Source organism: Eleutherodactylus coqui, chromosome 13 (assembly GCF_035609145.1).
Source record: "Eleutherodactylus coqui strain aEleCoq1 chromosome 13, aEleCoq1.hap1, whole genome shotgun sequence".
NCBI classification, from domain to species: domain Eukaryota; kingdom Metazoa; phylum Chordata; class Amphibia; order Anura; family Eleutherodactylidae; genus Eleutherodactylus; species Eleutherodactylus coqui.
The window spans coordinates 104,818,719-104,841,810 of NC_089849.1; the positions used below are offsets into that span (position 1 = coordinate 104,818,719).

At 47.7% G+C, this 23,092-nt stretch overlaps 1 protein-coding gene across 1 annotated transcript; it reads right to left on the reverse strand.

The window, feature by feature from the left end:
• Window positions 1-106: 106 nt before the first annotated feature.
• Window positions 107-19,525, reverse strand: LOC136588209 (E3 ubiquitin/ISG15 ligase TRIM25-like). The gene is made up of 9 exons (XM_066587259.1): window positions 18,822-19,525; window positions 13,929-14,024; window positions 13,626-13,859; window positions 9,871-10,009; window positions 8,535-8,603; window positions 8,250-8,312; window positions 7,230-7,289; window positions 7,031-7,102; window positions 107-6,860 (listed from the first exon to the last, which is right to left on the reverse strand). The coding sequence occupies exons 1-9, from the start codon at window positions 19,449-19,451 to the stop codon at window positions 6,322-6,324; spliced, it is 1,902 nt and encodes a 633-aa protein (XP_066443356.1). The 5' UTR covers window positions 19,452-19,525; the 3' UTR covers window positions 107-6,321.
• Between the last annotated feature and the right edge of the window lie 3,567 nt (window positions 19,526-23,092).

Sequence of the window (23,092 nt, forward strand, 5' to 3'; positions counted from 1 at the left end):
AGATCTGACTAAGGAATAGTAGAGGGGGTGTAATTACATAGTTTGTTCCCTCATTGCTTTCTGTATTGTCTTTGCACCAGCACTTTAACACATTTGGCAACAGCGATTTTTGTTTTAAAACTTTATTGAAAGATAACAGACAAAGCAGTGCAGCATATACATGGGTCAAGATTCTATTCATCGCCATCAGATTGTGTGATTACAGATAAAGCATAGTCATCTTAATATACAGAAAGATGCATGTTCATCTTTGAGTTTCCAATTTCTACTGTATGGATGCCACATATGGTGAGGATGATGGATAGGTTTAGTCTATCTCGGTGATGCGCAAGGTAGAGGGTCTCGTTAAGAAAAATAAGACTATGGTGCCGTCATTGTTCTTCCTCAAAGACATCCACCGAACACACACTAGGAGTATTTGGAAGTGCTGTGCTTATTATTTGGCTGAGTAGATGTTACTTCACGCCAGAGGGCGTGGATTGCAGGGCAGTTCAACAAACAAGTATGGACCAAAGTATAGGATGCCATATAGCACAGTGCCAGTCTAGTAAGCAAGGGAATGAACACGTTCCACTTATCTTCCACATTTAGGTGTATATGTGCATTTTTTTTTTTTTATATCATCTTATTCAACTTCTGTATTATACAACTCAGCCCGTAGGTCTCTGAGCGCGCAAAACTCCAATCAATGGGTATGAAGAAATGGACGGATACAGCTCGAGCCTTGCCTCATACTAAAAGGCAGATAACATGGAATTAACTACATTTAAAAAGAAAAAAAAAAAAAAAAACAAACAAACACTATGGGGTCTGAATGATCTAGAACCTGCAAGAATTTAGGGAGTATAATCATTTTGATAAGATGTGAAGCTCCTTGCCTCTATTGGTTGCTGAAAGACTTCATCTTAAGTTTAGCTTTAAGAAATGCAAGCAGTCGGGCAATGTTTAGGTTATAGCTACAAGTAGAGTCTATAGAAATATATAGATCTAGATAGTCGAAGCTGGAAACATGGAGGACGCATCACCTCGCCTACAGACCAACTCTTCATCTGCAAAGGCATAAATGTGGATTTTTGCCAGTTTATCCATAAACCAGAGTATCTCCCAAAACTACCAATAAGAGAGACAGCATATGGAAGAGATACCCTTGGGTTAGATAGGAATAAAATCACGTAGCCTGCAAATAAACCAATGCGATCTTCCCTTGGCCCTATATTAACACCTGAATAACTGGGGGTCCTGTATGATAGCCAGGTCTAGTGGTTCAATGGCCACTACAAATGGGACACAACAAGGCTGTCCAATCTTGCCTCTCCTTTTACTAAGAGGGAAAGCTTTAGAAAGCAGTCCATATACTAAGATGTTGGCCATAGGCGTATTGTATATACTGGATACCCACCTAATAAATGAGTCTTCAAACCCAAAACATGGCATCCCTTCTAACAGATAACCATTCGATGGAATCGGAGGCCTTAGCAGCGTCCAGTAACGCCAGTGCTCAATCACTGTTATTTCCATCCAATGTGGCCACTCGGACCCTTCTAATAGTCAGATTTGGATCATCCAATCATAAAGCCCTTCTGGTCTGGATGTATAACATGTAGATGGCAGCTGCATTCTTGACCAGGAGACTGCATGAGGGCGATTACCACTTGGTTTTCAGACTGTTTTCTGAGATATGCTCAGGTAAGCTCAAAAGACTTGTTCACACGATGCAGGATAACTGCAATTGCTGTAGTGTGGTGCGTGGGTAGCTTAGACATTGAGCTCAGTTTGACAGCATTGGTTCGGAGGCTCCATTGTAGAACCGGCACAAATAGCTCTGCATGCAGCGTTTCTTCCAGTAAAATGTCAGGCAACTGAGCGGAAAACAAAACGGACCCCATTGTAATCATTGGGGTCTGTTTGGCATTGTTCGGTTCTGTTACAACACACCCATTCAGCCAGAGGATTCCCCTCTCCTGCCCCCAAAACAGTGCAGGATAATGAAACGCCCGGCGCAGATGTGAAAGCAGTCTTTGACTGTATATTGGGTATACCAACAACACAGGGGAAGGAGGAAGAAAACTTAAAACCCAAGGTGCCCATTATACCCATGGCTATATTTGCCGCAGGCACTGGAGGTCCGGTTGCTGAAGGAATATCCCCATGGGCCATCAGATCAGTTTTTGAAGTCTCTTTTCAACTGCCCCGTAGTTGAAGCAGACCCCTCTCTTCCACCAGACTGGCGGGCGAGGATCAGTTATGATGCACATACTATTGGCAGAGGGAGGGAGGCAAGAAAGTACAGGCTTCTCCTTCCTTTCCGGAACAAGTGAGTGGCTGAGCGCTTCATTGATTGCCGCTTCACCAGGTTGAGTCCACCAATGAGAAGATCGGCAACAGTAGTCGGACTGATGAAATTGAACTGGGTTCTCATTCCTTTGGTGAAGTGGAAAGTAAGTGACACTCAAAGCCGAGGACTAAGACTTTTTCTAAACCAGATTTTTTTTAAAAAGTTAACTGATCAAAAAACAAAAGTGAAAAATACAGAATTCAACAAGTGGAAAAGCACCAAGAGATAAGGTTGGTTAAGAAAATGTTAAGACACAATGTCATCTACAGACGCTCACTGTAACTTCACATATCCATCAACCAATAGCAAGCAATGTAAGCCATCTACACAGAGGCTGTCTGAAAAAACGTACCATATGTGTACCCCGCCCACAAACCGGAATTACTAGCCTTAAAGTGTGAAGTGATGGCATTGTGCACTACAAAATGGTTTGTCCAACAACCCATTGCCTTAAATCCAACCAACGGTAAAGCTAGATGCAACAAGTGTCAATGGCTACAGCTGCCCAAGATGAAGTATCATCCTGGCCACTCCAACATTACACTTGATGCCTTATCCCACTTGCCTGGACAGAAACAGGATAGTGGAGAGAGGAAGAGTGGCGCCTGCTACAGGAACACATGGCCTAGGGCAGAAAAAAAAACCCAGTCCCCAAACCCTTGGAGTCAGAATATATAAGTTTGTTGTTAGGTGCCGCAGAAGAGGCCGTGCTTCAACATACTGCGAGATGAGCGAGATGGACATGGACCATTGCAAAATACTCAGGAGGATGACACAGCCCTTGGGGAAATCCAAGTTTTCAAGAAAGTTTGCCACCCACAGAAAAGAGTATGGAAGACTGAAGGCGGTACCTCATTGGCTAGGCAATGGGAATTGCAGGTAATGAAAAGAGGGATACCGTACCAAGAAATCCCTAGAACAGACTAGAGGCATGTGTTAGAAACAGGTGTTACCCATCCAGTATTGTAAATTATACCTCCATAAAAAACCATGGCCCTTCTGTGTGCAAACAAAAAAAGAACCAACCACCCCTCCCTAAAAACAAACAAGCCCAAACCAACCAACCCAACCTCAGCAGTAGGACTAGTAGCTATTGGCCACATATGGAGGCGGACATTGAGAAATACTGCAAGATCTACAATGGGTGTGTGCGAAGAAAGAGGTTGCCATTCAAATCAGCTCGACTGGCGAACATTGCAAGTAGCAGGCCAAGGGAGCTTGTGTGTTGACTTCCAGTCTATTCAGCCTCATACAGGGAACACCAGCAAAGTCTTACTAGTCAGTTTATACACAGGTCTATATCACTTAAGACACCAAAGACCTTGTGGGAGAAGTTTTGTCCTTCCTGTGAGCCCATACCAGCTCAAATTTAGAGGCAGCCCAAAAGAATTATGCAAGATCTCCAGATTCAAAAAGTTATGCACTACTTAATGTCACCAACTGGGAGATCTTCAACCGAAGAAGTTCAATAGGACCCTTATCAACATGATGGCATTGTTCCATCTTACCATCTGCATATTTCCCAGAGGAGCCTCATAAGGCTGGCTCCTCAGACACCTTCTAGATGCTCTCCCCAAGACTGAAACAATACACTTCCTGACCCAAATGTCCAGGCCTCTCACCAGTAAGCCAGAAACCTACTGCACGCTGATGAGGGGCGATCACCCCAAAACAGTCTGTCTGTGCATTGTTGGCTTTGGCTCATATTCCCAGTCATTGCTACAAGGCATGTAATACATGTCTGAAGACCCCAATGGAAATAAATGGTGTTTAAGCTATACGTATTACGTGTGTAAAAACTACTCACAATATGCAGCGCAAATATGCCCCTGTGAATGAGCCCTTCGAAGGCAACCATAATGCTGAGGTGGTCCCTCCATGAAAAGGAGTTTTACATCCTCGATTTAGGTTTTCTTCCTCCTGAGAAACGATCCTCTTCCTGACTCACATCTATAGGCCTCTCACCAGCCAAGCCAGAGACCAACTGCACACTAATGAGGGGGAATCCCCCCGAAAAAAGTGTCAATGTATGGTTGGCTTTGGCTCATAATTTTCCAGTCATTGCTGCAAGGCTTATTAAAAAGGTCTGACGTTGACTTGCAGGAATGCTGCCTTCCAATAGGTGGCGCTACAGAGGCATTGTTCTACCTTTGTATTTACACATTTCCCAGAAAAGCATGGATGGCCTTATAGGTCGCCTCACACCTTCTAGGTGCTTGCCTTAAGGAGAACCATTGCCCTTTCCACCCCACATCTATAGGCTGATCACTAGCTAAGGGTCCTTTTTAAATAATCAGGTTATCGTTTGAACGAGCGAGGCGGACAGTTTAGACAGGAGGATATGGCATACGGCGATTGAATGATTAGTTAATTATCACTCATTTGAATAATAAATCATTCCATCTAAAAGCACCTTCAGCCAGAAACCAACTGCACACCGATGAGGTGCAATCACCCCAGAACAGTCTGTCGTGCATGGTTGGCTTTGGCTCATAGTTCCCAGTCAGTCATTGCTGTAAGGCTTATCAAAAAGGTCTGCTGTTGACGTGCAAGAATGCAGCCTTCCACTAAGTGGCGCTGTAGAGGTATTGCTCCATTTGCATATTTCTCAGAAGAGCATGGATAGCGTTATAAGTCTCCTAAGACCTATCTGCTCTCTGGAAGAACAAACAATACCCTTTCCTGCCCCACATCTGAAGGCCTCTCACTAGCCAACCCAGAAGACAAATGGGCCGCATTCACTGCAGACTACTTGTGCGAATTTCACCCTTTGCATTTCAAAGCATTAAATCTTTGCTCAAATCATCAATTGTTTACTGCAATGCTGCAGATTTACCGTACAGAAACATTTGCGCCCCATGTGAACATACCCTTATTGGGTCATTACTGCTGAGGGCTGGCAGGGGTCCCCCGAGTCCACCCAGGTGGATGTGGCGCCCACTATGCATCCCTCAAAGAAGATCTGGATGCAGGCGGATAGTACGGTAACCATCCGACCGCTCACGAGACGCCCAGGGTGTACCCATTACTGATGAGTATGTATGATGATCTGTAGATGCAGTATAATGATTGAATATATTACACAGACAATATAGAACACCACTGAGGTCCTTAGATTGGTGAAGGGCATTACGGAAATTGTGTTTTCATCAAGGTGATGGGTATTTTAATTTAACAAATCTTAAGGCAAACGTTAATCAGAGGACAATATGTGATCTCCAAACTGTGTCTATTAGACGCGGTATTTTACTGCATTCAGTGGTTTTTAATGCACCCCATCATTGCAATGGGTGATAAGGTGCGTTACAAAAAGAAAGAAAATGCAATAAAATAGCAGACCGCATTTCTGATTCCACGATAGACCGCTTATCTGAGAGGCCCCATTGAAATTAATGGAGGAGTTTTACAGTGTTTAGTGCAGCACTTCAAACTCTGCGCTGAACGCAGTGGAAAAAAGAAAATAGGTCTGTGTGAGAGCGGCCTCAGACTAGAGTATACGGGGCCTTTTACGCGGAATGATTTTTTTTTTTTTTTTTTTTTTTTATACAAAACCAAACTTTGGATCATGCAAATTTGAAGGATAAGCGTTAATCGTAAACGAACATGGGCAACAACTGAGCGGCGAACAGAATTTGTTTCTTGTCCTTCATTTTACAAAGGCATAAAAATACTATTGTTTGCACGTGAATGGCGATTGTTTAGTCGTTCATTCACTGGTACATTAAGTGTAAACGACGAATATGCGAATGCAATTGGGAAGATCTGCCCGTTATTGTTCGCTTGTGCGAACGGTTTATCACTCTGTGTAAAAGGAGCCTATGAGGCAACGTAACTGCAGCTGTGGAGGGGCTTCAGTGCAAGAAGACAGCCTCAATTCTACAAAGTAGTGTCAGTGTATGGCTCTACAAGCAAACCAAAGTATTACTCTCTAGCACCCCCCATTCCTTCCCACCCGTAGAGAGGAATACATCGCCTGCAGGGAGATCTCAGGGCTCTAATTGGAACGCATTAAGGACCAGGACCGTTTTACTGGAGAACATCCAGAAGGCTGGGTACAGCGGCTCCTTAAACTTGGCCCGAAACTTATAAATTTCGCTGAACTTTTTTCCAATGCAGTAGAATGAGACAAAGCCTTCGGTGCAGTTCAGCAGCACCCCGTACTTGTTGGTGTTCGGGGTGGTCAGGTCAGTCTGTTTATCGTCGTGCCAAGCCTGCAGCTTCCCATTACACCACTCAATGCACCAGGACACCTTGTTGCGGCCAAGACGGCTCTCCGTCCCGGTGCGGGCGATGCTCTGGTAGGCCACACCAAACCCACTGAAGTTCCCGCCTTCTTTTAGAATCTCCCAGTAATGGACGCCTTCTGAAAAGCTCTGTGAGCAAAGTAGCTGGGAACAGCTGACAAACCTCTGCAGACTCTCCGGGTAGTTGTGAGGCATGTCGCTGACGGCCAATCTGGTGAACAGGTTAGAAATGAGGATCTTCTTGTGCACGGTGCTCGGATCGGCATATAGCTTCTCGGCATCTGAGGAGAACAATAAACATCCCAAAGTTATATAACTCCACTCAAGAATAGCATTCTATCAGTATTTTACACCTGTCCCCCAAACATTGCTATCAAGTCTATCCCCCTTAGTAAACGGCGCCCAGTATGTCGGCTGCCTGGGATGTAACTATTGTATTATGGTTTCTTACACCTCATGAACTGCTCCCGAAGGTTGGCCGTCGGCACAGCTTGTTTGGCGTGTGGCACTGAATGTGGTCTTTCTGTAAAGTGAAACAAAAATGGTGCCATATACTGCAGACACTTGCCCCTCGCTATCCCCATCTCCCCACGCTTTGCTATGACCATCTGCAATCTAGATTAACCATCTCTAGACAGTGGCGCACATACCGTGAGGCAGCGGTGCGCTGGCATCAGCCGTTGGTGGGTTTGGCTTTTTCTTCACCTTATCTGAAAGACAATCGTTAGGTCTTCATCAGCTCTACATCATTTCTTCATGTGCGGGCAGGACTGTGTCCTCCATCTACACATGCATGTAACCAAGAAGAACTCCATCTATATCTAAGAGGACACACACACACACACACACACACACACACACACACACACACACACACACACACACTATACAGTGGAGTAGCAAAGTCCTCATATTTATAGACTAGGAAGTGATGATCCCAAAACATATTATAATTAGATTACAGCCCATATGGGTCAACTAGTAATTATGAAATTATAGTACCAGTGCTTCTGGTGGCACAATACACCACTTACTAATAGAATATAGTGGAAGGGATTGGAGTTGCAAGCATAAGGCTGCTGTTTTAGGACCTGTGATGTCACCATCATTGCTTACATGTGCATCACACAAAACAGGTGCACAGCCCTGCTCCCCGCGGGCGCCTCACACACAGGCGCACAGCCCTGCTCCCCGCCGGCGCCTCACACACAGGCGCACAGCCCTGCTCCCCGCCGGCGCCTCACACACAGGCGCACAGCCCTGCTCCCCGCCGGCGCCTCACACACAGGCGCACAGCCCTGCTGGTCTTTATTAAAGTGAAGCAGCTGTGATGACATTGCCATCATGTGATTAGGGGCAAAGGTCAAAGCCCAGGTGACTGATCTCATGACTAACATCACAGAATGTGTCAGAACACGGCTGCGGGTAGGCTCTGCCTTGACGTCACTGCCATGTGATCAGGGGCAGAGCATGTAACGCACTCACTAACAGACAAGTGGTACTTGGTACTGTGATGGTGTAAAACAAAACATAAAGGTCCCTTTACTGAATTGTACTGAAGTCTACATCACACACAAAAAATAATATCTCCCCTTCATTACAGCTCGTACCGGACACTGCTGTCCCCCAACTTCAAATTCTAATGCAATAACATACGTGACATGACTTACTTTTGGTACTGGGCTTCTCATCTTGCATTTTGGGTCTTGTGGCCCTCCATTTGCCGGCCTCCTCTGTAAGACAAAAGAAAACTGTGGATCCTACAGAACAAGTAGTGAAGATAAAGAGCCATGACCCCGAAATGCAGGAACCCCCCCCCCCTCTACATACAAGCGTCTCAAGGAAAGTTTGTTATCTGTTACTAGATGGATTAGGAAGTGCTGTGCACTTAAATCCCCACCCCGAGCTCCAGGTAACACCGTTGTGAAGGGTGTGCGGCACATGAATCATCCTACCTGTTTCCAGCCCCGCTTCTGCTCCTGATGCCTTCTGCATAGGATGAGATCTCCATTCTGGATTCTCCGCTGTAGGAAAGGAAACGATCATTATTTGGTACAGTGTTTTCCAACCTTATCAGCCTTGGGGCACCCCTGGGAAAAAGGTTTATGGGGCGGCACCCTTACCACAAGGGTGTGTGGCTTATTACAACATGATTTTTACCTCCATCGTTAAAAAGGACAGGGCTGTTTAAATTTAAAAAAAACAAAAAAAAACACACGCACATGCAGGTAGGAATGCAGGAGCGCTGGGTGGGCTATTGATATACATTATATTTAAAATTAATATGTTGTGGAATTAAATCCCGCACCTCATGTCAGTGTCCACACGGGTTTTGTGCAGATTGAAAGTCATCCACACGGTGTGGAAAGAAAATCTCACTTTGCTGCTACAGCTACTATAAACTCCACAACTACTCTGGCCCATGTATTAATAGTATCAGCCCCCCCCCCCCCATATGTTGGTGGCCCCAGTAGTAATAGCAAGCAACCCCCTATATTAGCCCTGGTAGTAATTGTGACCCCCACAGTGGCCTTGGTAGTAATTATTGCGAGCCCGCTAGTAATAGGCGACCCCTATAGTGGCTTCGGTAGTAATAGGCAACCCCAGGGGTTTATAGCGGCCCCTACCGTGGCCTCAGACTATTAACCCTACAGTAGCCCCTGCAAAATTATTAAACCCCCCAGTAACATTAACCCTTCTCCTTACTTTATGCTGGGATGGTGGCTTAGGGGTTGTTTCAATATTAGGGTTACATTAGTAGCCGTTAACCCTTCCATGTCAGAGCCAGCTGCATGAACATGGAAGCATTTATAGCTAATAATACAACCCCAACACTGAAACCAACCCTAACCCTCCATGCCAGGCACACTGTCACCCACTGCTGTCCCCGCAGTTTTCTTGCACTGTCTCTGCTACCCTCCAGTTTCCCCTCCCTCACCCATCTCTGTGCCGCCGCTCCCCGTCTCCCTCAGTGTTCGCCGCCGCTGCCCAGTGCAGGGAGGCTGCCAACGGAGAAGGCGGCGCTGTGCTGCCGGGAAAGCCACTTTTAGTGATTGCCAGGACCTGAGAGGGGGATGGGGGGGGGGGGGCGTGGCCGGCCTATCAAACAGCCTCTGTAGCTTGTCACCCCCCTGACTTCCAGTGGTGACAAGATACAATACCCATAAAACTGTACCAATTATGTGATTTCCAGCCAGAGAGCCGCGGCACCCCTGGCAGCCTGTCGAAACACCCTGGTTGCGCATCACTGATTTAGTAAGTGGCACCATAGCGCCCAGAAGGTGCTCTTACCCATCTGGCGGATGCTGGATTTCACAAGGTCCTTGAGCGACACAACGTTCTTGTAGAGGCCTTGCAGCAACTTCTCATCAAACTCAGTCTTTGGCTTGAATGGTTCTTTGGATGTTGTATCATTCACTTTAATCGCTCTCTGCATAAAATATGAAGAGGATGTAAGAAACTACAATGCTCTGCATCCAGGACTGGTGCGAGCTGCTGCACATGTTGGGAAAATAACGTCACAAACACATGCTGTGTGTGTGTGTGTTTTTTTTCCCCCCAAAATGCATTTTGAAACTCTGCCCTCGCAATGCCTGCGTACCATACACAGAAATAGCGCATGCTGCGATTTATATCTCTGCTGTACAGAAACACTGCCTGCACATGTTGGTGTGCATGGAGGAATGAAAGTCACTTGACTTTCCTTGCCTCCATTTACCGTGTGTCACACACGTGATATGTAGTGGAAAAAAAAACGAAAAAAAACACAGCCTGTAGACCTTAACCCCTTCTGTACAGTAATCCAGAGTTAACAAGCAGGAATAACGTGTAAAAGATCCCCACGCTCATGGGTGGTGCATTGGATTTACAACCACATTAAAGGCAACTCTGGACCAGCGGTGTGGACTGCTGTGAATTGACTGCGTTCCACACCAGCAGAGTCTCCCTACAGCCATATTTATTTTTACCATTATTTGGAGCGCTATCCATACTTCCATCTGATCCACAGTCACACCCCGTATTACTCCACAGCTGCACTCACCATTCTGCCGGTGGAGACAACTTGTAAAAACGTTACTTATCCTGTCCTGATCCGGAGCTACAGGCTGTATTTTACTATGGAGCTGAACTTAGGCAGATGTGTGTTGCAAGACAGAAAAATATGAACCCCATGCAGAAGGGGGTTCTTTACTGTAAGAGCAGTGAGACTGTGGAACTCTCTGCCTGAGGATGTGGTGATGGCAAAATCCACAAAGGAGTTTAAGAGGGACTAGATGTTTTTCTAGAGCGCTATGACATGACAGGATATAGACATTAAATAACCAGCGGGGTTGTTGATCTGGGTCTTGGCGTCAGGTAGGAACTATCGAACATTGATCCAGGGATTATTCTGATTGCCATTATGGAAAGGAATTTCCCCCCAAATGACCCAATTGGCTTCTGCCTCTTTGGGGGGGGGGGGTTTGCTTTCCTCTGGATCAACAAGGAGGTAGAAACAGGCTGAACTAGATGGACATGGTCTTCATTCAGCCTAACATACTATGTATGCATTTCTTTTGAATGTTGTCATATACACGACTTATTTTTTTTCCCCGCATCATGGTGAGGTGGAAACCAAGTAGTCACGAGGGGACCTGTCCTTGGGCATTACCTCAGAATGCCTCACCCATTGCTTTCAATTGGGCCGAAAAACACATTAAGATTAGAGTCAAATGGGTTAACACAAAATGACACTTAACTGTCCTTAGCTCTGGTGATCCAGACCTGTAGCCAACCAGAGGCCGCAGCTTTGCCACCCACTCTCCTGGCATCAGTGCTCACATCTTGGGCGCTATGATGCCAGGAATCATGAACGGCGACGCTGTGGCCTCTGATTGGCAGGCAGCGGTCACCTGATTTCCTCTATCAGACTGGGAGAGTAGCAGGGCTGCAGCGCTGGATCACCGGGACTGAGTACTAATTCATATCGTTTTAACACATTTGGTTCTATTCTTAAAAAGTTAATCTAGAAGTAGATGGCCCCTTTAGATAAACTTAGACAAAATACAGCCAATTGTTGGAGCCCTTCTTGATACAAATCTTACATCTTTGTAGAATACTATGAAGAAGGTCACCGGGGTATAGATTTTTTTTTTAAAATATTAACACTTTTCGAATACTGGGGGATGAGTGGCTGAAAATGCAGTAAATTGCATCATATACTCATCCCATCTAACGATAATTGCTTTCCATCTACGTGGCCCAGGGTTTATATTGCAGCTCTAATAAGGGTACAAATTTTTTTTATTTATTTTTTTTAATTCATCATTTTATTTTGACTTAGTCAGAGTAGTAGCTGTGGCCGCAAACTCTAAATTTTGGGGTTTGGAGGGCATTTTGTTCCTTGGATACAAACCTTTATAATTTCAGCATGCCCATCTGTGAATATACAGGGAATTGGTCTGTATCCCAAAGGTAGTTTAGGCAAGGCTGCCTGCCTCCTAGATGGTTTCTTATAATAATGATAGACGCTTAACTAAGAATCCCCCTTCTACACATTGTGGTGTGAAATACTGAGCGATAAGGATTTTCAGTATTTGGGTATCCTGGTCTTTAAGAACTGTAACCCTTTTCTATGAAAAAAATGCTGAAGCACAGTGGGGGCCAATAGATGGGCAGATAAACTCTTAGGCCAACTTCATGCAGGGACGAGTGAGATACCAAGCCACAAATCACAGTCTGATATTGCGCTTGCCAACATGCGATTTCCCTGCGGATGCAAGGCTTTTTTTTTTTTTTTTTAATGAAAACTATCTTGCAGCATTTTGCTGGAAGTAGTGAAGCTCCGCCGCAGCCAAGAATCGAGGAGTGTCTCCATTGTTTTCAATGGGGAAACCTCACGTCACACTTGTGCGCACCTACCGCATGGTGCGATGTGGCAGGCGGCCGCATTGGAAACAATGGGTGATGCAATGTGAGGGCATGCCCCAAAAATAGGCTATGCCGCAATGCGTTACGCACATCACGATGTGGGGAGAAAAAAAAGATGGGGGGTATTTTCATGCACCTCGCAAAGCGCAATTCTCGCCTGTGTGAAGATGGCCTTCTATAGACTTCCATACAACGCAGACCAACGCTGCTCTACGTGGCTGGCAATAAAGTAACTGTTCAAAGGAAGTAAAGAGGCGACTTACTTCTCTCCCAGCATAGTAACCACCTTACAATGTGGACCATCCTTTCTTCAGACTCGCTCTATCCAGGCTCTTTACTTGTCTGAGGAGAGGACAGACCGGACCGCAAGGTGGTCTCTACTAGCAACAGAACTAACACTCTGCTGAGAAGTAGGGGACATCTTTACCCCTCGGACTGTCAGCATCTCCAAAGAGGGGAGCAGTGCAAATTCAGGCTGGATGTAGTAGAAGCCCATGGGAAGTTATAGCTTGAACCTCATACTGTATTAGGAGGGGGGGAAAAAAGGGAATATATTTTTCAGCATACCCATTCTCAAAAAAGGGAAAACAATAAGTTAGCATTTTGCCAAAAATTCTATCCAATCTTGTCAATAATGCAATCCGGATTCCAGAAATACGTTCTTGGATTATTTTAGCCTTTTTTACCTTCCACACAAACTGGAATTAGTGTTACAACAGCCAGCAAATACTGAAGGTCAGTAAGGGAATATATTGACTTGTATCCTGTATTATCTCCCAGAGCTGCACTCACTATTCTGCTGGTGGAGTCACTGTGTACATACATTACTTATCCTGGACTGATCCTGAGTTACATCCTGTATTATACTCCAGAGCTGCACTCACTATTCTGCTGGTGGAGTCACTGTGTACGTACATTACTTATCCTGTACTGATCCTGAGTTACATCCTGTATTATACTCCAGAGCTGCACTCACTATTCTGCTGGTGGAGTCACTGTGTACATACATTACTTATCCTGTACTGATCCAGAGTAAATGCTGTATTATACTCCAGAGCTGCACTCACTATTAGGCTGTAGCTTAGAATCAGCACGGATGAAGGGGAATGACACTGGTGTTAGGCTGAGGTTATCACCTTCAGAAACTGGAGGTCGTCCTGCTCCTGGAGGAGACTCTGCACTCTGCTGCGCATTCGCTCATACTCCTGCCGTTTCTTGCTCAGGACACTCTGTGTGTAGTTGAATTTGCTGGTGACTTTCTTCTCCTCCTCCTCAATCTTCAGCATCGCCCTGCACCGCTCCTCATCGATCAGACTCTTGAGCTCATCATACTCCGACTCCAGGAGCTCCTTTTTCTTCCTAGTGGTTTCCTAAAAAGATGAGGAGTTTATGAAGGGAGCATCAAGCAGAGAGCCCCACCTGAGGGTCTGCGCACTAACCTGCAGCCGCTTCTGTTCACACTGCACCTCCTCCACTGTGGTGGCCGCCTTCTCAATCTTCTGGTTCAGAGATCTCAAGACATTTGTGAAATGCAGCTGGAAAGAAAATGATCAGATTGGGTTGGTGTCTAAGCATGGCCCTCCCCACAATGGTGTGTGCAGCGGCAGATCTACCACCTATAAAGCCACTTCTACTGCACAGGTGGAGGAAGGGGCCATTGTAGTAGTACTTGAAGAAAGGTCATAACAAATACGGCCTCTGGGCCAACCTCATAACAAATACAGCACCAGAACCAAGCTCATCTAAGAAATAATTTGCAGAGTCAGGTTAAACCAGGCTACACGAGTTTGTAGAACACAAAATAACACCTCCCAGCATGACTTGAACAGTGGTATTTTAGTTCTGGGAGTTAGTTCACAAACAAGAATGCTACCATCATCGCTCTGCATACCATATAAGGACTACAGGACTGATCAAACGCAGTCATTGGCAGAACAATCAATAATGCACAGGTGAAGTCACTTCTTTTCTTCTCCATCCAAACCAAACCGTTATGATAACTTCTGGCGGCTGCAACCTGATTCTTCAGAGGTTGCCACATAGATGTCTTTGGCACTTTGATTTCTGATATAATTAACTCCTCCATTAAGATAAACTTAATAGTGCCACACTGCGCCTTCACAGTAATTTACAAGCTGAACTTAGCTCTGACAATTACATGGGTTGACCACTTCAAAGTAATTAAAAAACCTTTATAAATGTGATTATAAGTAACTTACTGGTGTATTTTATATTCCTTCAGCCACATCCCTTGCTTACTGTCCTTGCTTCCATAAAATAGCTGACTACAGAGAGACATGCGACTATGGAGGTCCCAGCCTCCTCCACTGCGCCTGCATGGAGGAGGAGCCTGAGTGACATCTATGGTCACATGCCTGCCCATAGTCTTTCTATGGGAGGAGTATTGGGGATGGAATGAGAGGGCGGAGCTTCACAGAATGGAGCAGTGGCTGAATAAAAAGTGCATTAGTTACTCAGTTAGGTTTATAAAGTTTTTTGTTTTTTTAAATTGTAAATTGTCAATCCCTTTAATAAGCCATTCTGTCCCTCACAATAATCCACACAGTCCCCTGTAGTACGATAACCACCCTCACAGTCCTACAAAGTGTTTAAACTACTATGGTGTCCTCTTCTGGCCAGGATCATGTGCAACGATGCAAGTGGCGAAGTGACATTAAGCACAGAGAAGACACTGAAGCAGGGAGTGGCTTCCTGCCAGATCAGGCAGATTCCCGGTGGGCCATGTCCGGGTTGGACACCCTGGACTGTTTAGTTATATAATTAAGGTGTCACATTGCTGCTTTGCCCCAGTCTTCCGGCTCCAGCCAGTGAGGTCACAAAGTCTATGACAGTCAATAGCTGAAGAGGAACTCCCCAAACGCAGTGTGAGCTTTGGCCTCACCCCCTTGCTGGCGTTTTATATCTAACTTTTACTTTCTTTTTAGACACCCCCCCCCAGGGGACCAAAACATGAGCTGCTTTGATCGCTTCTGCAGTATAATGTAGTGCCATCGCATGACACCATACTGTAATCAGGCAGGCATTCTGCCAAGCCACCCCATGGGGACAGATTGATAGGCAGTCTGCCAAGACAGCCCTGGGGCCTTCTAGAATGCCCCCAGCTGCCATGACACCCACAAGGCTCCCTGCAATCTCATTGCAAGGGGGGGCCTGTATGGGACAGAAGCTTTAAAGGGTTAATAGTGCCACTAACCTGATTGTAACTGTACATCCTATATCGGAAAGAGGGGGGGGGGGGGGGGGTAGAAAGAGGGGATGAGTCCAGGTCCATAAGGGGTTTGTTAGTGCCAGCCATTTAGTAGTATCCATTGTCCAAAACTATTACCCGTACATAGTCCTCTATTACGCCATTACCCATACATAGTCCTCTATAACAATGTTTCACACCTAAGTGGGGGAATGCTGTAGAATCTAAGATGACAATACACTCCCCTCTTGCACCCCCAGCAGCCCCCAGTCCTCGCTCACTTCTTGGTAACATGATTGCGCTGCCCGGAAGTGAGGGAAGACCGATGCAGAAGATGTGAGAATATTGTCATTTTACAGCATAAAAGGGGGCATTATTACCGAGTGGAGGCATAAGAGGGCACCTTTACTGCAGGGAGAGCACTACATCCTGATGAAGCTCACAACCCTCTTATTGGGGGTATGAGGTCAGTAGCCCAGAGACATTTACAGGGATTGTCCAGGCAAATAGGTCACCAATTGTTTATCGTTGGCGATCCGCCGCTTGAGATCCCTGGCAGTCAGCTGATTGTCCAAGCCGCTGTCAGTGCAACGGGACTGGACGTACTCATCAGGGTTGACGCAGCAAGTCTCAGAGGGGCTCCACTCCCATTGAAATAGACAGGAGCAATGCCACCCATTACACTTCAGTATGGGAGTCGGAGCACGAAGTCTCACACCTTGATGAAAACGTCCAGCCCTGCTGTACTGACAGCGACCTGGCTGAACGATGGGGACCCCAAGCGATTAACTGATGATCTATCCCCCAGATAGGTCATCAATAGCATTTTCCGGGAAAACCCCTTCATAGGGTTGTCCGACTGAGGGTGGCTTTACACAGAATGTGATTGAGCGAATGTAAGCGACAGTTGATGCCATGAATGGGGTGAGAAGCGAGAAACTATCAACTAGTCGCTAATAGTTTAGTTCCAGCAGGCCTATGACTCCTTGTCCATTTAAAGAGATGATCTTCTGTGGTTCCATAACCGGCCAACAACTCTCCCCTTTAGTCAACAACTGCTCAGTAAAAAAAAGTGAGCCTAAAACAAGGAAAAGCTTTCCCATGTACAACCATAACAAACCAACCTAGAGCTGCGGCGACGCAGGCAAGGCGAGTATATGCTTGTTTATTATGTTTGCACATGGGGAACTGGTTTTATTTTTTGCTTTTAGGACTGACAACTCTTTAAAAACATTCTGTGGTGCCCGTCACTTCTGCTTTAGGCCGATTTTAACTACACTGACTTTAGCACAGCTCCCGGTAATGCAGTGTATTATTAAAGGGGTTGTCCCGCAAAAGCAAGTGGGGTTATACACTTCTGTATGGCCATATTAATGCACTTTGTAGTGTACATCGTGCATGAAATATGAGCCATACAGAAGTTATTCACTTACCTGCTCCGTTGCTAGCGTCCCCGTCTCCATGGTTCCGTCTAATTTCGGTGTCTTCTTGCTTTTTTAGACGCGCTTGCGCAGATGGGTCTTCTCCCTTCGGCTCTGCAGCATCAGTGTTTTGGCTCCGCCCCCTTGTACGCATCATCGCGTAGCTCCGCCCCGTCACGTGCCGATTCCAGCCAATCAGGAGGTTGGAACCGGCACACGTCATGGGGCGGAGCGACGCGATGACGCGTACAAGGGGGCGGAGCCAAAACGCCGATGCTGCAGAGCCGAAGGGAGAAGACCCATCTGCGCAAGCGCGTCTAAAAAAGCAAGAAGACACCGAAATTAAACGGAACCATGGCGACGGGGACGCTAGCAACGGAGCAGGTAAGTGAATAACTTCTGTATGGCTCATATTTAATGCACGATGTATATTACAAAGTGCATTAATATGGCCATACAGAAGTGTATAACCCCACTTGATTTCGCGAGACAACCCCTTTAAGATACAAGAGGGGTCCAGTTTGGGCCTCCAACACACTAGTGTATGTGGGGCCGTGTGCAGTCCTTGTTAATTCACGGGCAGCACACATCCCTATGATAGCCTATGGGGATATGCAAATTTATGGGTTTTTTTCATGGACACCAATTGTCCACATGAGAAAACTCCTCACATGTCCGACTCGGGTGCGTACCGCAGATTAGAACTAGGACAGGATAATGCAAGTCAACTGCACACCAACGCGGGTCCATGTGCTGTCCGAGCCCACATGCAACTGGCCTGATGGGCTGTGACTGCAATCAGACACAAGTCAATGGCATCTGGGTCTACCATAGGAAGAAATAGGGATAATACAGTGAAGTACAGAAGTACTGCAGCATATAATCTGAGCATTCGTGTTAAAAAAAATTTGCATAGGTTTCCCTTTTTTGGTGAAAAAAGGAAATATATACCGTAAGTGCCACATTTGGTATTGTCAGTTAAATGACCTTAATTTGGACAGTTTTTATCCTGCACAGTAACACACAAGAATGCTTTACTTTGCTTATATTGCCTCGCAAAAAACACAAAGGGATTTTTAACAGCCTTACGTGCCCCAAAATGGAACAACTATAGTTAGTCACATATAGCAATGTGATAGAAGGGCCGCGGGGCGGACGGTATCCATTGACTTCAATGGAGGCAGTCTTTTCCTCCGTGAGCGGAGTAGTCGCAGTTGCTTTCCGCTCGTGTGCAGGACAAAGTGTTTTTCTACCCAGAAGAGCCGCGGCACTCAGGGGGTTATTGAACTAGAACACCACAAACTGACGACTGATAGGAAATCAACCGTAGCTTGTGATGCGTCCAGTACATCCTGCCGCGGGACCACCGGACACGGCCCGTCACCATACAATGGAGGCCTCGCCCCGCCGGTAAGGGGGACACGGCCCGCCACCGTATAATGAAGGGGGGGGGGGGGCGCCCTCGCCCCGCCGGTAAGGGGGACACGGCCTGTCACCGTATAATGAAGGGGGGGGGGGCGCCCTCGCCCCGCCGGTAAGGGGGACACGGCCCGTCACCGTATAATGAAGGGGGGGGGGGGCCTCGCCCCGCCGGTAAGGGGGACACGGCCCGTCACCGTATAATGAAGGGGGGGGGGGGGGGGGGGGGGACTTCGCCCCGCCGGTAAGGGGGACACGGCCCGTCACTACACAGGGGGCCTCACCTCCTTCTGCCGCTTGGCCTCCTGTAGGGTGAGGGTCTTGCAGCTCTTGTGGCCCAGCGCACAGTAGCAGCACAGGCAGCCCCCGTGGTCCCAGCAGTAGTGGTCCATCAGCTTGTTGTGCTCCTGGCACTTCCTCTGCTGCAGGTCCCCCAGCGGCTGGCTGAGCAGGTGGTCCAGGAAGGCGGGGCTCTGCAGGTGGGGCAGCAGGTGCTCCTGGCAGAACGATGCCATGCAGGTCAGGCAGGTCTTGGATGCGGCCACCCGGCGGCAGCTGTCACACAGCACGGCATCCCGCTCCGGGACTCCCGGCTCATCCTCCGGCTCCTCGTCCTCCTCCACCTCCACTTCCACTTCCTGGGGAGCCGGCTCTGCCCTCCGTGCGGCCGCCAACTGGCTGACCAGGTTACTCAGCAGGGTGTTCTTCTGGAGCGCCGGCTTACTGGGGAAGACACAGCGGCACTGCGGGCAGCTGTACCCCGAGTCCTCCCCGCCCTTCCAGCTGAGGTCCAGGCACTGAGAGCAGAAGTTGTGGCCGCACGGCAGGGTGACCGGCGTGGTGAAGAGACTCAGGCAGATGGAGCAGCTGAGCTCCTCTGCCATGGCCTCCAAGGATTGCGCCATGCTGTCCATCTCCCGGCCGCTGGCCCCGCAGCCGCTTATGTACAGAGGAGTTAGTTTCGTTTCTCACTCTGTGACTCATCAGGAGGGAGGGGCCGACAGAGAGGGAGGGGCGAGAGAGAGAGAGAAACAGGAGAGAGGGAGGGGCGAGAGAGACAGAAATAGGTGAGAGGAGAGAGGGAGAGGTGAGAGAGACAGAAACAGGAGAGAGGGAGGGGCGAGAGAGACAGAAACAGGAGAGAGGGAGGGGCGAGAGAGACAGAAACAGGAGAGAGGGAGGGGCGAGAGAGACAAACAGGTGAGAGAAGAGAGGGAGAGGTGAGAGAGACAAACAGGTGAGAGGAGAGGAGAGGGGGAGAGGTGGAGAGGTGGAGAGGTGGAGAGGTGGAGAGGTGGAGAGGTGAGAGAGACAGCGACAGCGACAGCGACAACAGAGAGGAGAGAGGGAAGTAGACAGCTGAGATAAAAGATAATTCTTTATTCCTACATCTGAAACTGTGGGAAGTTGCTGAGTACACTCTTGCGATGGTTTCTGGCATAGTACATCTATCCTACGATAGGTGGCGCGCGTGCGAGTGAGCATCGTCGACAGTTATGTCCCCGGACGTAGATTGACCAATCAATTTCCATCTCAAGCACAAAAGCAAAAGGCATTACGAGCTTCAGAAACAGACGAGCAACGGGATGCGTGTTCAACTACAACATGATACATCTGCCAAACGTTTCTCAAAGCAATTGCTGGATATTGGGAATGGGACGATGGCAATCGGCAGATCTACAGAATGTATCACATTGCCAACAAACTATGGTAAGATGACATCAACCAAAGACGAATCGATTCAAAAGGTTTTCCCAAATATCGGCGGAATTACAAAACTCATCAGTGGCTCAGCGCACTGCTATATTAGCAGCTACAAAGGTATAACGAAAGCTGCGCTGTGATTGGTTGCTATTAGAGATGAGCGAGCACCAAAATGCTCGGGTGCTCGTTACTCGGGACGAAATTTTCGCGATGCTCGAGGGTTCGTTTCGAGTAACGAACCCCATTGAAGTCAATGGGCGACCAGAGCATTTTTGTATATCGCCGATGCTCGCTAAGGTTTTCATTTGTGAAAATCTGGGCAATTCAAGAAAGTGATGGGAACGACACAGAAACGGATAGGGCAGGCGAGGGGCTACATGGTGGGCTGCATCTCAAGTTCACAGGTCCCACTATTAAGCCACAATAGCGGCAAGAGTGCCCCCCCCCCCCGCACTGTCAGCGTAAAGATCGTTCTCCTCTGCCATAGCTGTAACAGCTGTGGCAGAGAAGAACGATGTTTGCCCATTGAATTCAATGGAGCCAGCAATACAGCCGCCTCCATTGAAAGCAATGGGCTGCCGGCGTGCGCGGGGATGAATTGTCGGGAAGGGCTTAAATATATAAGCCCTTCCCTGCAATTCATCCAGAAATGTCTTACAATAAAAATATATACCGGCGTATAAGGCGACGGGGCGTATAAGACGACCCCCCAACTGTCACCTTATACGCCGGCAATACAGTGGAGCAAAGAATAAAAATCATTACTCACTTCTTCTGACGTTCTGCGGCGCTCCTGCAGGCTGTCGCTTCCTCCTGGTTCCCGGCAAAGCATTGCTTTCTGGACGCAGGGCTTGAAATCCCCGCCTCCAGAAGCACAGCCAATCACAGCCATTCAATGACATCATTGTCATTGGCTGTGATTGGCTGAAGGCACGTGTGTTTCTGGAGGCGGGGATTTAAAGCCCTTCGTAGAGAAAGCAATGCTCTACCGGGAACCAGGAGGCAGCGACAGCCTGCAGGAGCACCGCAGAACGTCAGAAGAAGTGAGTAATGATTTCTATTCTTTGCTCCACTGTATTAACGGCGTATAAGGTGACAGTTGGGGGGTCGTCTTATACGCCCCGTCGCCTTATACGCCGGTATATATTTTTATTGTAACACATTTCTGAATGAATTGCAGGGAAGGGCTTATATATTTAAGCCCTTCCCGACAATTCATCCTGCGATCGCCGGAAGCCCATTGCTTTCAATGGAGGCGGCTGTATTGCTGGCTCCATTGAATTCAATGGGCAAACATCGTTCTTCTCTGCCACAGCTGTTACAGCTGTGGCAGAGAAGAATGATTTGTCTTCTATATGTTCTCAATGGGGTCGGCGCTGCTGCCGCCGGCCCCATTGAGCGCATATAGAGAAGAGAACAGAAATCGCAGATCGCACATAGGTGCAATCTGCGATTTCTATGGCCTAAGGCCTTAGGGTGCCTACCCACTAGCGTTTTTTTTCCCTGCGAAATTCGCAGCATTTTGTTCTCTGCAGGGGTCTATGGGACTTGTAATGTTAAAATCGCGATCGCGCAAAATCGCGATTTCGCGGTAAATTGCGATTTTGCGCGATCGCGATTTTAACATTACAAGTCCCATAGACCACTGCAGAGAAGAAAATGCTGCGAATTTCACAGGGAAAAAAACGCTAGTGGGTAGGCACTAGAGATGAGCGAGCGTACTCGGATAAGCACTACTCGCTCGAGTAATGTGCTTTATCCGAGTATCGCTGTGCTCGGGGCTAAAGATTCGGGTGCCGGCACGGAGCGGGGAGCTGCAGGGGAGAGCGGGGAGGAACGGAGATAAGATCTTTCTCTCCTTCTCTCCCGCCCGCTCTCCCCTGCTCCCCGCTGCGACTCACCTGTCAGCCGCAGCGGCACCCGAATCTTTAGCCCCGAGCACAGCGATACTCGGATAAAGCCAATTACTCGAGCGAGTAGTGCTTATCCGAGTACGCTCGCTCATCTCTAGTAGGCACCCTTAGTCAGACGGGCGTTTTTTCGCACGATTTGCGGATCACATGACGGATGCGCATCCACAAATCGCGTGACCGGTGCCCGAAAATCGCCCGAAAATCTGCTCCTAGCCGTGTTTCATTAGAAACGGGCTGGAGCTGTCCGAAAACAATGCGCTGCGGGCGAGTGTGGGATGAATTGTCGGGAAGGGCGTAAATATATAAGCCCTTCCCTGCAATTCATCCAGAAAAGTGTTAAAATAAAATATATATACATGCTCACCTGCTCCCGGCAGCCGGCCTGCAGTGGGTGTGAAGGGGGTGTGAGTCAGACCTGCCCCCTGATTGGCTCAGCGCTGAGCCAATCAGGGGGCAGGTCTGACTCACACCCCCTTCACACCCACTGCAGGCCGGCTGCGCGGAACTCCGGCTGCCGGGAGCAGGTGAGCATATATATATATATTTTATTTTAACACTTTTCTGGATGAATTGCAGGGAAGGGCTTATATATTTAAGCCCTTCCCGACAATTCATAGCAGCTCCGGCATCAACACCACCTTCCCTCCTCTATGTCAGAATGCATCTGTGGCGAGCCGCGGGAGGGGCAGATTTTAATACTCGGGTGACACCTAATCTCGCCAGCCACTCACTGCAGGGGGGTGGTATAGGGCTTGAACGTCGCAGGGGGAAGCTGTAATGCCTTCCCTGTCTTTCTATTGGCCAGAAAAGCGCGCAAATTTCTCAGGGAAGAAAATGAAAGTGACTCGAACATCGCGTGGTACTCGTCACGAGTAACGAGCATCTCGAACACCCTAATACTCGGAGTATCAAGCTCGGACGAGTATGCTCGCTCATCT

Coding starts and splice junctions, on each gene's coding strand:
- LOC136588209 (XM_066587259.1), bottom strand. CDS start 19,451: ATGGACAGCATGGCGCAATCCTTGGAGGCCATGGCAGAGGAGCTCAGC. Junction 10,010..13,625: donor ACGACCTCCAGTTTCTGAAG/GTGATAACCTCA, acceptor TATTTTATGCAG/AGAGCGATTAAAGTGAATGA. Junction 8,313..8,534: donor AGAAGCGGGGCTGGAAACAG/GTAGGATGATTC, acceptor TTTGTCTTACAG/AGGAGGCCGGCAAATGGAGG.